Source organism: Gopherus evgoodei, chromosome 10 (assembly GCF_007399415.2).
Source record: "Gopherus evgoodei ecotype Sinaloan lineage chromosome 10, rGopEvg1_v1.p, whole genome shotgun sequence".
In the NCBI taxonomy this organism is placed as follows: Eukaryota; Metazoa; Chordata; order Testudines; family Testudinidae; genus Gopherus; species Gopherus evgoodei.
In genome coordinates this window covers 2237673-2251370 of record NC_044331.1, presented here as the reverse complement: position 1 = coordinate 2251370, position 13698 = coordinate 2237673, and the positions used below count along the sequence as shown (strand labels likewise).

The window sequence follows — 13698 nt, the reverse complement described above, 5'->3', positions numbered from 1 at the left end:
GAACGGGCAGATCGAACTCGGAACTCAGTCTTTTCCCTCTGTGCTGAGAAGGGCAAGGGCAGCATAACAGTAGTTTTTGTAATCAGACTATCTAGCCAATCACAACTGAACTGAGGCAGGCTGCTCACTGTCCTAGCTCAAAAACAATTATTCTGTTTGGTGGGGAGGGACAGAATACAATTAACATTTATCCTGTGATGCAAAAAGGAAATACCTTTGCCATTAGCGATGTGATTGCTTGAGGGTTCTTCGTTCTTTACTACATTTTTCTCATCTGTCTCTTGAACAGTCTTGGCTATTGCTTGATCATCATTCAAACCCCCTTCAATGTCTTGTCTTGGCTGGATTCTCTGTGCATCCTGTTTTTAAAACAGATTAAACATTAATGAAGACGACCCTTGGAGGGAAGGGGAGAAATCACTCACTCACCTTGCAATTCTGCTTCTCTGAACATACCTTGCAGAATTCTCATTCCTAGGTCTTGGCTCCTTAGGAGGAGAATGGTTAGCTCCAAGCTCTTAAATTTTTTGAGCCTTGAGAGCAGTAGGTAATACAGCAGAGCATGAACCAGACCCCCTATAGGCCAACATCTGCCATTGCCTGCCAGGTATACATGTTGCCTGTGCCCTCCAAACCAGACATGCCAAACCCGCAAATAAAAATGCAGAAAAATTGGGCTTGTTTATGCCTTAACTGGCTTGTGAGTTGCTTGTTGGCTAGTTTTTGGCTTTTTTTTTTCCCCCTTTGGGTTGGCTCCTGGCAAGTAGAGGCAAGGGGCAAGCAGAGTGCGCAGTGGGCCCACCACAGTCCCAGACTGCACACCAGGGGGATCTAGTCACAGAGTTTTGGGGTTCTTAGGGACTGGCTTGTTTCAGCTTTGTTTTCAAATGGGATTAGCTTGATTTTTGGCTGTGAAAGTCAGGTTGCTTATTTACCACATGAAAGCTGGCAACTGTGCTCCAGGAACTGACTATCAGAAAGAAATGCCAATTCAAGAACATTGTAAAATCAAAAATTATGTCTCAGGGCAAGAGGGAAAAGAGCCTTCAGAAAGGTAACAAAATTATACTTCAAACACAAAGGTCCCTGAGTGAATCTAGGCTTATGGCCTGTAAAGGGTCCACCTTGACCATGTTTCTCTTCCTCCAACAGCTGCATCACAAGGGTAAGGATTCCTGAACACCTTGTGCCATGGCAATGACTCCCATTTACAACAGAACAGATCGTAACTGGTTCAGATGGAGCTCAATTCAGCAATTCCCTTTTGCAGGAACAATTTATATCCCCAGAATAGAATACGGGTACAATTACTGAGAGGGGATCTCTATCTGAACAAAGGTGCATATTAAATAAGGTGCCATTAATCAGATTTGTACCTGAAGTTCATTTTACAGACATGAACTTCACCCACAAATAGGGTTGCTAAGCTGCTGCCTGGCTGAGAGTATGCCATTACGTTTCTATCTAGAGAGAAAATGGAAGATTGTGGGGTTGTACAAAGCTTTCATTGGCATGAATTTGGAATGGCGGAACTACTTATACCATCTGTGAAGCAGATATCACAGCCATCCCAAAGGAATGCCAACAAAACCATTACTCCACCATAATGCATATATTTTACCAGTACTATATTGTTCAATAAACTTCAGTAAAAAAAATAGAGTTATCATCAACAGGTTTTCTACCACTCTGCCTCTAGTAGGAAGGTACCATACATAGGCCTTGGACTAACAGGTAGTTACACTGCATCTCTCATTGGCAAAATCTAGCATCCAGCTCCACTATGGGATACAGCAAGTGTTTCTAGAGCTGCTGATTCACAAGGCAAACCTTAAATGTGTTACCTGTCTAGAACTCAAACAAAATAAAAACAGAAAAAAAATTACAAGGTAACATTTTGGTGAACCCAAGCCAGTGTCCCAGACATCAAATTAGTTCTGATTTTATCGCTCAAGATGATGATATCCTTATATTGAAACAAAAGCTTCACTATTTCAACAGTATTTTTAGCCACTATTTACCTTTTGTTCTTGTACAACTTGGTCCACTAACTTCTTTATATTTTCTTCATGTTGCAATCTCATGTCTTTGATTTGTTGTCCACACTGCAAACTTAATAGGAAGCACATTAATAGTTACACATTTGATTCGGATTATACCAAGTCTCCCATAATTGCCAGGGAGAAAAAGAAAATGGACTGGCACAAGAAGCTTGAGGATTAGAAACTGGGATAGCACACAAAATACCAAGGTTTCAGAGGTGGGGTGAGCAGAATGGTCTGTGACCAGTAGAGCACACTCCCTTACAGGCTTGGAAAAGAACCCAAAATTCCTGAGTCTCACCATTCCTCTGCCATCAGCAAATATCTGTGAAACTCATGAGTAAAGTACATTACCCTCTTCAATGCCCATCCTCAGGAAGGATGGCAAACTACTACTACCACCACCACCAGATACTCTGTTGGCTCTAGTAACAGGGTCTGTTCAGTGAATCTAAAGATTCCAACAATGCTGATGAACTATGTGGATGTCAGTATGATGCAAAAGGATGGTGTGTTTTGTCAGATTGAAAAAAAAGAACATCTAGGAAAAAGAAAAACACAAAACTATAGTAAAAATATTAAGGGTGCAGAGTAAAGCACTCAAGTTAGGAAATGCCAGATAAAGTACTTTGCAAACAATGTGATCATAATTAAAGACAATTGTAATACACACGCATAAGGAGACCAAATTACAGTTGCACAGGCAACCGTAATTATGGCCTTTCTTAAGTTCTGAGTGTTTGAATTGAAACCTTAATGTTTTTAATACAGTTTGTGTACAGAGTATACATATAAAATATTACTAATTCTATACTGAGAAGAGAATCTGTGCAAGAGTTTCATATTAGCTTATAATAGAAAAGCCAGTGGTCAGTAAACTGATTTTGAATACAGCTTTAGGAACCCTTTCATTTAAACAAAGTAGCTTTCCACAATGTCACCCACATGAATTCTCTCTTCTTCTTGAAATCACTAATTCTTATCTTCAGAGAAATAACATTATGTTGCATCTGAGGAAATGGGTATTCACCCACGAAAGCTCATGCTCCAAAACGTCTGTTAGTCTATAAGGTGCCACAGGATTCTTTGCTGCATTTATTATAACTGTTTATTTACTCAAAATAGATTTTGCATCTGAAATGTGTAATTAAGGTATTTAACTATTTTTGGATAAGTTTCAGAACTGATCACGGAAACATAATTTTACAGCTTGTAGGAATTTAACAGTATGTTTAAGAATGTCCTAGATGAACAGCCCATTAATTTAGTTAAAATATCAGCAAATTACTGTTAAACTGCAGTTCACAAGGACATACAGTATTAGGATTTCTCTAATTATTAGAAATTTGTTCAAGTTAAAAGGAACCAGGATACAACGCAGCACATTCCTTCCTGTGCAGGTGTATTGGCTGAATAAACAGCTATACTAAGTTAGTTTTAATGTGGTCCATTCCATACAATGTTTATTTATGGGCACATAACGAACAAGTAAAGGGCTATCATCTCAAAACAAGAGAGTTGCTTGGCTTACCCCATTAGGCTTTCAGGAGCTAAACACAGGGTGGTTATGTCTGCCTCCATCTACTCTCTGTATTTTCTCTCTTGTAAAGGCTTGAGTTGACAGAGAGGAAGGTAGTATCTTATGTGCTAGCCACAGCCAATTAATACTGATGACAAAAGAGCATGATATCACAGCAGCTTCAAGAAGGAAAGGTGGAGCACATGAACAAATACTAAAGTAACAGATGCTCAAACCTATTTTTAAAAATAGTTTTTAGGCCTAGAAATGAACAAAGGATGGTTCACAAATTAAGGAGTTTGGGGATAAAACGTGAAGAGGTAGTAGCCCTGCAAAGTTTTAATTTTCTACTCTATGTATTTTGTCCTGAAAGCTTCCCAATACACATAGTTTTAACCAAACACCTTATAAATTGTCCTTCCAGAAGTTTTAAGCTTTTTCTCAATGTTGCCAAGTCTCACCCTTCCCTACAGTATGTGGGGGAAAGAACTGCTTCCTAAAAATTGATTTTTCTTCCAAATTTATGGCAGACATTTCAAGTTCATTTCAGCCCAAGCACAGTATTTTTACCTCAATTCCAGTCAAATAAATTTGTCATGAAGACCTTGATAAACATACCCTGAACACTTCAATAACCCACAGTTTGATTAAATATTAGATCTTCTATTGTCTCAATTCATACTTGAGACAATATACGATTTAAGTCAAACTGAATAAAAAGCACAATTCTGGGAAGTCACATTTCTCTAGAGACGTTCCCACTCCCAACAAAAAGAACACCAGAAAATAAACATTTACATTAGAAATCCTGACAGCTTTTCTGATTTGTCAGCTATCTATTGATTAAGGTCTATTTGAGGATTAAAGATCTATTTGACTAGTTTGTGGAGTTCACATTTATGGGAACTATACACAAATCTGTGGTTATTACAAACACTCAAAAGCATCATACCTCTCATACTCCAGCCTCTTCACAAGGCGAGTATTGTTCTTCTTGTACTCATGAAGCTGGTCCTCTTGACGAATGAACTCCTGGCGTAATTCTGCTAGTTGTTCTAGGCCAAATTGCACAAATCAAAGCAAGTAGAAAAATACCTCCCCTTTAATCCCTTTCACCATTGATGTTCTTATATGAAAAATGCACATTTTCAAATCTTTCTGATCTCTACTGTATTTATGGATTCCCCACCCCCACGGAATCTTTAAAAAAAATTGTATAGTCACACAATATGCCAAATAAATAAACTAGAAATCAATTCATACACATTTATTTTGAAGCCAAGAATACTACTTGTGACCTTTCAGGATACTAGATGGTAAAAATTTAACTCTTCATTCCAAAGGGCTATATGATGCATCTACTTGTCAGAAATAATTTCATATTCATCTCCTAATAAATCGCCTTGTTTTGAAAAATATAGCAATATCAATGGAAACTTCTCTCTCTCTATAGGGTCAGCAATTTACACTATATGCATATACACATTATCCTTAGCATACAGCAGACATTCTGTGCTTCTGCTCCAAGAAACTTTTTAAAAGGATACATGTTATACTTTTACATCTATCTACATCAACATTTAAACATACACTTTAGTTTTCAAAACAGTTATTTTAGAAGTTTCTCCTCCCTGCTGCTTCAGGTGTAAATGTGAGATTTAAAATGCCTACTCATATTTATTGATATTAATTACTCTTAATTGCTTTAAACAGTAATCCAAGATACTAAGCAAGGTAGGAGTTAACATTACTAGCGCCCTACCAAATTCATGGTCCATTTTCATCAATTTCACAGCCAGACAGTTTTAAAATTGATCTTTTTCACAATTTCTGCTGTTAACATCTGAAATTTCACTGTATTGTAACCATGAGGGTCCCAACCCAAAAGGTACCTAGAAGTGAGTCTGATCTCCCCTCCCCTCCGCCCTCACCCTCCCCCGCAGCTGCCATGCAAGGGAAGGACAAGTCCTGTCTCTACCCAGCCCAGCAGGGACTCTCAGCTAGCAGCTTCGGGTGCTTCCAAGAGCAGGGGGATATTGGACCCACCTCCACAAATCTTCTCCAGCTGCAGGAACCTCCGGGGCTGGAGCTTCCTGCAGCAAGGGGAGGCACTCCGAGGTTGGTCTGATCTCCCCGAGAGCAAGACTGACTGTGAAGAAGTCCTCTCCCTCCCCAACCCAGCTGAGACTTGCAAATAGGAGCCCCATGAATGGGGAACTCCAAGCAGCAAAGGGGAGATCAGATTTCACAAGGAAAGGCTTATTTCATCGTCAGTGACACATTTTTCATGGCCATGAAATTGGTAGGGCCCTAAACATTACAACATGCAGGGCACATAGCTGCAATCTTCCCAATACACCCCAGGAGAAGGAAGAGAGACCCTAGATCAGTAGTCTCCAACCTTTTTATGCCCAAGATCACTTTTTAAGGGGTGCAAGCTCTGGGGGGGAGTTCAGGTACAGGAGAGGGCTCCGGGCTAGTGCAGAGTAGTGGGGTGCAGGAGGGGGTACGAGGTGCTGCCTCTGGGAAGGCCATCAGGGCTGAGGGTTAGGGCGCAGGAGGGGGTATGGGATGCTGGCTCTGGGAGGGGGGTCAGGGCTCGGGCAGGGGTTTGGAGTGCAGGAGGGGGTACATGTGCTGGCTCTGGGAGGGGGGTCTGTACTGGGGCTTTGGGTGCAGGAGGGGGTATGGGGTGATGGCTCCAGGAGGGGGGCTCAGGGCTGGGGTGCAGCCTCCCACCAGGCAGCACTTACGTCTGGCAGCTCCCAGTTGGTGGTGTTGCATGGCTTCCACCAAGACAGGCTCCCCGCCTACCCCAGCCCCAAGTTCCCCTGTGGCCCACGTTGCTCCCTGCGCTGCCCCTCTCTGCAAGCACCGCCCCCACAGCTCCCCATTCCCGGCCAATGGGAGCTGCGAGGGAGGTGCTTGCAGAGAGGGGCAGCGTGCGGAGGGAGACCCCTGCCCCCCACAACTCACGCTGGCTGCTTCCAGAAGTGGCATGGGGCTGGGGCAGTCAGGAAGCCTGCTATAGCAGCAGCCCCGCTCTGCCACCCAAGATTGCGATTGACCGGGAAATACTCTAGGATTGAATAGTTGATCACGATCGACCGGTTGGTGACCATTGTCTTAGATGGATTTTACGGTCCTTTTCCATTTCTACAATTTTCTATGGTATGCAGGAGTCATAATCTCTCTCTCCCACACTCCTTCAGTCGTAATTTTTACCTCAATAGACAAATTACTTAATACTAAATTTAAACAAGGAGGCCAGTGGCACCTTAAAGTCTTAACAGATTTATTTGGGCATAAGCTTTTGTGGGTAAAAAACCTCACTTCTTCAGATGCATGGAGTGAAAATTACAGATGCAGGCATTATTATACTGACACATGAAGAGAAGGAAGTTATATTACAAATGGACAACCAGTGTTGATATTACTGGTACCTAGAATATTACATTACATTTCACCTTGAAAATGATTTTGGGTATTTTGGAAAAGTTTGGAATAGGATTATTCATTCCCTTAAAATTTTTTTTGCTAGAATGTATCCTCTCCCTCCACTGCATAACATGAAAAGGCTGATATGGAAATCCATCCAGCCCTTATTAACTAAACCAGGTAATGAATTACAATGTTTTATAAAACTTCCGCAGCTGAAGGACACAAGCTGTCGCTTGTTAATACGCCAGCATCAGACATACTCTACATTTTTCTTTCAGCATGCATTCCTCAATACCTAGGGAATTCTGAAAGATTTTAGTGTTAGTATGCTATTCTCACACGATGTGTAAGTAAGAAGTTCCTTACCTTTTAAACGATATATGTCTGCCATCTGATATGATATGTTCTTCTGTAGTTTGATCTGCAAAGAAAGAAGTTTATTTATTCTAAAAGATGTAAATATATATTTACACCTGAATAAACGAAGAGTATTTGAACACATTTTGATTTCACAATTAAGTAAAAGTGTAATTTTATAAACTTGTGTGAACTGCTTTCAGAATCACAGATGGAAGGTGCTGCAAGTAAAATCAATCATACATTTCCTTTACAAGTTAAGTCCCTACGTTTTGCTTAAATAGGTTTAGCTAAACCTACCTTTAATGGAAATATTTTCCAGAAACTAACAAAGCCAAAGTAAATATATTTACGTTTAAACCTATCATTTGTAATATTAAGGTTGCACTGTGGTACTACAGGAAAACAAACTGAACATACTAGTCACAATTTCACTGTCCAAGCCTAAGTACTACAAAGTAAACAGTATTAATACTGAAAAATCATTTTAAAATGTTTCAGTTGTACTAAAGTGAGAAGCAATGGCAAGACAGGTAAGAATATTTGCTGTAAACAATACTTTTAAAATGAAAACATCTCTTTAAGAGATCTACCTCAGCTCTGATGGAGCCAGAGTTCTATGAAGGCTTTTTTTATTAGATATTTTTATTATGTAAAAACACTAGCAATTACAACCAATGAGAACAAATGCAAAGGTAAGTGTAAAGAATATAAAGCCATTATCATGCCAAAATACTTTATATTTCTTTATTTTTTCATAAAACAAAGCAACCAAAGCAAAGAGGAAAAATGCTAGAAGTGAGAGAACAATGTCTCGAACCAAAGAAACACCATGCAGAGCCAAGGAATTATGTCAAAAACTGACCTCTGCACAGTTAGTTTTTGAAAGAAATTTGTCTCTGTTGGGATCATACGAATTCCCCAGTATGGCTTCTGGACTGTTAAGTCTAACTAAACGTTAGAATTCAATTATCTTCCCTTTTAAAAGTAGCCACAATTTATTTATAGTTACTTTTAAAATTGTACAATATGGACACACCCCTTTGCTTTGGGGAAAAAAGGGACACTAGATATTTCAGTCCCCCGCCCCCCCTACTTTTCTGAGGTTTTAATATCTTTGGATCAGACATATGGAATACCTGTTTTTAAAAAAAAAGCTACATCTGCTCTCAGGTCTTAAGATGCACTAAGATTTCCTTGACCTGCAATTTTAATAGGATTATTCATCCCCTAAAAAACAAAAAAACAACCAATCTTCATGGAAGTCCCTTATATGGGAAGCCTTACTGCTGCTGCTCTTTCCTTCTGCTGACCCACCTTGTTCTACCTTTCTGTAAAATACTTGAGTTATAGACAATTTGAGAGAAGACTCTTTCCTCATGTTGAAAAATAATTTGAGAGAGGTATAAATATTCCCATCATCCCTTTCCTTCTTAACTGAATTCCCCAAAACAATTTTTTAAAAAAATAATGAAATAGCCCATAGCTGAGAGCTTAACTAAAGGCAAACATCCATAGTGTGAGGGGAAACTGCTTCTCCCCCCTTCATGGACTCTGTTTCACCTACACTTATGAAGGAAGACATGGAGGGAGCACAGTTCTCTCATCTGCATGCCTTATGCCAGAAAAAGAGTTGTGGAGGAGCACAAAATTCTGGATAGGTCTGTTGTCTTTGCTACTTAAAGTTCATAAATGAAAGCAACAAAGACAAAGCCCTGGGGCTTTCTGGAATAATTTACATGTAGGGCTGCATTTCTGTTACTGTGTGAAGAAATACAATAGTTCTTCTTACATGTAAGAAGAACAGGCTAAGAAAAAGAAAGTTGCAAAGCCCTGCGTCTTGCCATGTCACAAGCAGTTTGGAAATATGTCCATTGATGATGTATATCCTTGCTATAGCCCTTAAATATGCTTTTTTGGGGGGTGGTGGAGGAAGGGTGTTCAGCAATTATCCTACTGCAATATTCCAAAACTCACTTGCTTTTCATAGTTGTGGACCTTAAAAATGTGGCTATAAATGCCGTCTGTTGTCTTCCCAGTGCAGATTTTGGCACTAGTATTGTATTAACCAACACTATTTCCAAATCAGTGACTACTGGAGAGTTTTAAGCTTTGCTGGAAAACACCTGTCAGATTCATCTGTCTCTCAGAAACATACAATGCAGTTTTCATCTCCATTGAGCTTGCCACATCAGATGCTTTGGTAAATATTTAAACATTATACCTTGAGAACTGTCCATAGTGTGGGTTTATTGGCAGTGGGAGCTCTCTCATAGTGCTGCATAGCTCTCATGCCACTACGTGAATTCCTCTGTACATTTAAAAATCATCTACAAACATTTGTTTTAAAACGGTCAAACTTCATGCTGTTCCTCTGGATCGAGGCAGCATGGTTTTGCAGTATTTGATTTTTGAGTTCTGTTTCTGCCATACTACTGTTATTTGAGAGAGATTTTAATGACAGCTGTCAGTAAAACACCTCTAAAGTGAAGAAGAGGGTTCTGTATTGGACCTCATTCTTTGCCATGAACTTTTTCTATCAAGGCTTTAAATAGAGGCAACAAACATTGATTTTAGGAAGTAACAAAATGTTTCTCATTACAATAAAACTATACTAATATGTTAACATTGGAGGACTAAATCTTAATGTCCTTTTTATCTATAATTTTAAGTTAAAATGAGACCTTGGGAAGGTGCTTAAAAGCACTACTTTGTGTGCTTACTGATAATATCTAGGCCCTAACGCTTCTGGATTTGGGTGATACACAGTAAAAATTCCAAACAACAATGCTTTAATGTGCTCCTTTCAACAAGAGCCAACTGACATTCTAATCACAAGCAAAATAATGAGACTCATAAGCTTGAATCTCTTGTTACATGCATTATGTCAAAGCTGGTAGGCTCAGCCGGTGGCATACTCCCCTCTCCCCATTTTGTATGAAGACATGTACAGGATGCAGAATTAAAAGGATCCACTAAAACTTGGTGAGTTAGATTCTATGTTGTCTGGAATAAATGGAAGTGTTATGAAAAGTATTTTATAGAATACCTTCCTCTATAGAGCTGCTATCTTAAAAAAAATAATACAGCCAAAGATCCATAGGCTTTCAATTGTTAAAATTCATCTCTTTTTAATTAAGTACAGGTGGAAAAAAAATCACCTCAAACCACAATGAAATGTTCATAAGCCTTTTCAAGTGGGAAAATAGCTTTAGACCTCTCTGCAGAAGACACTTCCAAAAAAAGAGTTTAAAATCAGTTCTCTTACAAGCAAGTCATATCATTTAACCCAATCACTACCAGTTTGAGATGGAGTGCTCCCAGTAGTTTTATAGTTGCCTGTTATAACAATGTACTAATGAAGAGTTCTCTACTCTACCACAGATTCTGTGTAAATCAGTTGTAGTACTGTATCTCTATCTGAATATGTAAATTCAAGATGACTACAGTTAGCTAAAATTCAAGTAGCAGACTCAGGGTTATGATCTGAACTAGTACAAAAGAAACTTAAATATACCTAATACTGTACATGCTGTCATTGCATGGCTTTTAAAAGCCAAATGTTTAAGAGAAAAAAGGAATAAGCCAAGCATTTTAGAATATAAGACAGTCTCTTAGTTAGCATCATAGCAATATTTAGAGAGCTGTCCAAGAAGTAGGATGAATTTGATAATGTTTACACACAAAAAAACTCACCACTTGATTTCACTGAAATTGTGAGAAAAACCTCAACAAAAAAATTGAAGTTTGGAAAATTTCAGCCAGCTGTAACTTACAAATCACTACCAAACACACACACATACCCCGCTACCTATCTATCCTGGTACTGTACAACTGTAGTTTTCCAACTGCCTTACGGGGCACAATTTTCAATTGATTTTAGTATCCCCGTAGAACATACTTTTAGTAATTAACCAAACACAAACAGCAGCAAGTCAAATGCAGCAGTATGATTTTTTCATTATTTGTTTTTCAGAGAGATATATCAACTTCTAAAAATACATACTTAATCACACTGTGTCTGTTTTCTAAGCACTCAAAAGTTAATTCTCAGCAAACAGCGAATGATTGGTTTTCCCAATCTCCTCAATGGCAAGATCTGAATAGCTCATTCATTGCTGCAGTGAGAAATAATGCAAATAATGATTTCACTATATAGACAGACCAAAATATGCGGTGACGCCATTTAAGCAGCAAAATTTGCAGTACTCTCCCACCATATTTCCTGCTAATCGGAATAAGATACATTTTTCATTTAAACAGCAATTATCCCATGTCTAAGTAGGATCGTTTTTAAAACCAACAACCTTGACAGTTCGTACTTCAGCAGGTTAGTCAAATTCCACTTACAAAACTACACCATTGCACTTTATATCACACTATTTGATCATGATATTTTGTTGCAAAATTCATTAAATGTGTGATGTGAATCACAAAGAAAAGGCATCCAAAAAAGCAGTAAAAAATTCACTTACACAATATTTCCTTAAATTCTATTACAAAAAATAGTAATTAAAAGTACAAACTGTTCAACCACAAGAACATGATCCCCAACTACACTAAAAAAAAAACCAAACAAAAAACACTGCACTTACTACCATATGCAGGGTTTCTTACAAAATTAAATCATATCACTGATCTCAAACTATTACCACCACATCTTTAGTTTCTTACTATTAAAAAGAACTGCTTGTTTAACACAGCATGGCAAAGTTCTCATGAAAATTTACCAGCACTAGCACAATATCTATTCATGCACTGTTTTCCATGACAAACCAAATAGAAAATATTATTTTGCAAAGTTAGTTTAAAATATTCCTCCACAGCTGAATAACACCCACCATGAATGATTTTAGCCAGGAACTTATGAAAGAAAAAGAGTATTTTTGATCTTTCAAAAAATCAGAATCAACTTTCTATACAAAAAGAGTTTTGCAAAATAATGTGGTCAAGAAAAGTGCACAGGTAGGCAGATACTACCTGGGCTTTTCAATATGCTGTGTAAAGAAGTCACATTACCCATTAAGCCAGAGAAGAACAGTCATTCCCTAGCTTTTAAAGCTTCAGATGTCTTTTTCGTTAGTCAGAATAGATCAGATGGAAGAAAAATGTCCAAGAAAAAATGAGCTGACCTGCAGCATATTAACCTGCTTCCAAGGTTACAGTCAAATAGCCAATATCTGACACTGGGTAAAGCCTTGAGTTTGTTTCTTGAGCCCATTCAATCATCCTTCAGGAGCTGCAAAATGTCAGGATGACAAACCCACTAGTCCTAGAAGAGGCACCAACAGTAACTCCCAGACTCTGCCTCCGAGGTTTGTTACTTCTCTAGGTCGGGCACTAGAGAGGATCTGGTCTAAGAAAACAGGCCCGGAGACCAGACAGAAGTACAGAAGAACTCTCACTTTCAGGGCTACGTTTCCCTCCCACCCCCCGCACCCCTTTACCTTGCTGTCCTCGCACTTGGCGGCCTGGCTGTCCTTGGCTTGCAGCTGGCTGCTCAGCTGTCTGTAGTCCGCCTCCTTCTGCTCCAGCTGCTTCTGCTGGGAGTCCACCCGGCCCATGAGGTCCGAGTTCCTCTTCTCCAGCCGCCCGCGGGCCAGCTCGCCGCGCTTGGCCTGGCCCTGCAGCCCGGCCAGCTCCTCCTGCAGCAGGGCCTGGCGGGACGCGGCGCCCCAGTAGTTGAAGGCGAGGATGGCGAGCAGCACCAGCAGCGCCACGAAGACGAAGGACGGGAGTCGGCCGCCCCTCCTGTTGGCCCCGAACCCCACCATGGGGGAGGCCGGGGGCTTCGCCCGCGCGCCGCCTCCGCCCACGCCTGAGGGGAGAAGCCGCGGAGCGCCCCGTGGGGCGGGGCCGGGGGAGGCCCCTCAGGACCCGGCGGAACGGGGGCGGCTCCTCGGGGAAGCTGCAAGCGGGGCTGCCGCGGCGGGAAGCGAAGGCACGGGGGGGGGGGCAGGGGAGGGAGATCTCGGTACAGCAGAGGGGACCCCGAGCGCCGTCCCGCCCCGCAGGGGAGAACAGCCCACGGCCACCCTCACCGCCCCGCCGGTCCCGGGCGCCGGCCCGCGGCTCCAGGGCAGGCCCCGCCACTTCCGCCTTACCGCGTCTCGCGAGAGCGCCCCTCCCCTGCTCTCGCGAGAGCCCAACTGCCTCGGGCGCCATTTTGGGATGGCGGGAGGAGTTGGCTGGTTCTCCTCAGGCGTGGGGGGTTGCTCCTGCCGAGCCGGGGCGCGGGAGCTTGTCGCCTGTGGGGCCCTCCCCGCTGGGCTGGACCTGGCGGGGGGGTCCGGACCCCCCGGATGTGCCGGGCTGGTGGGGGCACCAGACACCGAATGT

The 13698-nt window shown here is 41.1% G+C and overlaps 1 protein-coding gene across 2 annotated transcripts in view; it reads right to left on the bottom strand.

Annotated features, from left to right (window-relative positions):
• The window catches only part of CASC4 (cancer susceptibility 4), a 31465-nt gene extending 18046 nt beyond the window's left edge, over window positions 1-13419 (bottom strand). The window contains exons 1-5 of one of the 2 annotated variants that reach the window (XM_030577105.1): window positions 12807-13419; window positions 7369-7423; window positions 4514-4616; window positions 2022-2112; window positions 215-359 (exon numbers count right to left, since the gene is read on the bottom strand). In XM_030577105.1, the coding sequence (XP_030432965.1) occupies window positions 215-359; window positions 2022-2112; window positions 4514-4616; window positions 7369-7423; window positions 12807-13133 (721 nt within the window). In that variant the 5' untranslated portion in view covers window positions 13134-13419. The remainder of the gene's footprint in view (window positions 1-214; window positions 360-2021; window positions 2113-4513; window positions 4617-7368; window positions 7424-12806) is intronic. The other variant, XM_030577104.1, reaches the window with a different exon arrangement.
• Between the last annotated feature and the right edge of the window lie 279 nt (window positions 13420-13698).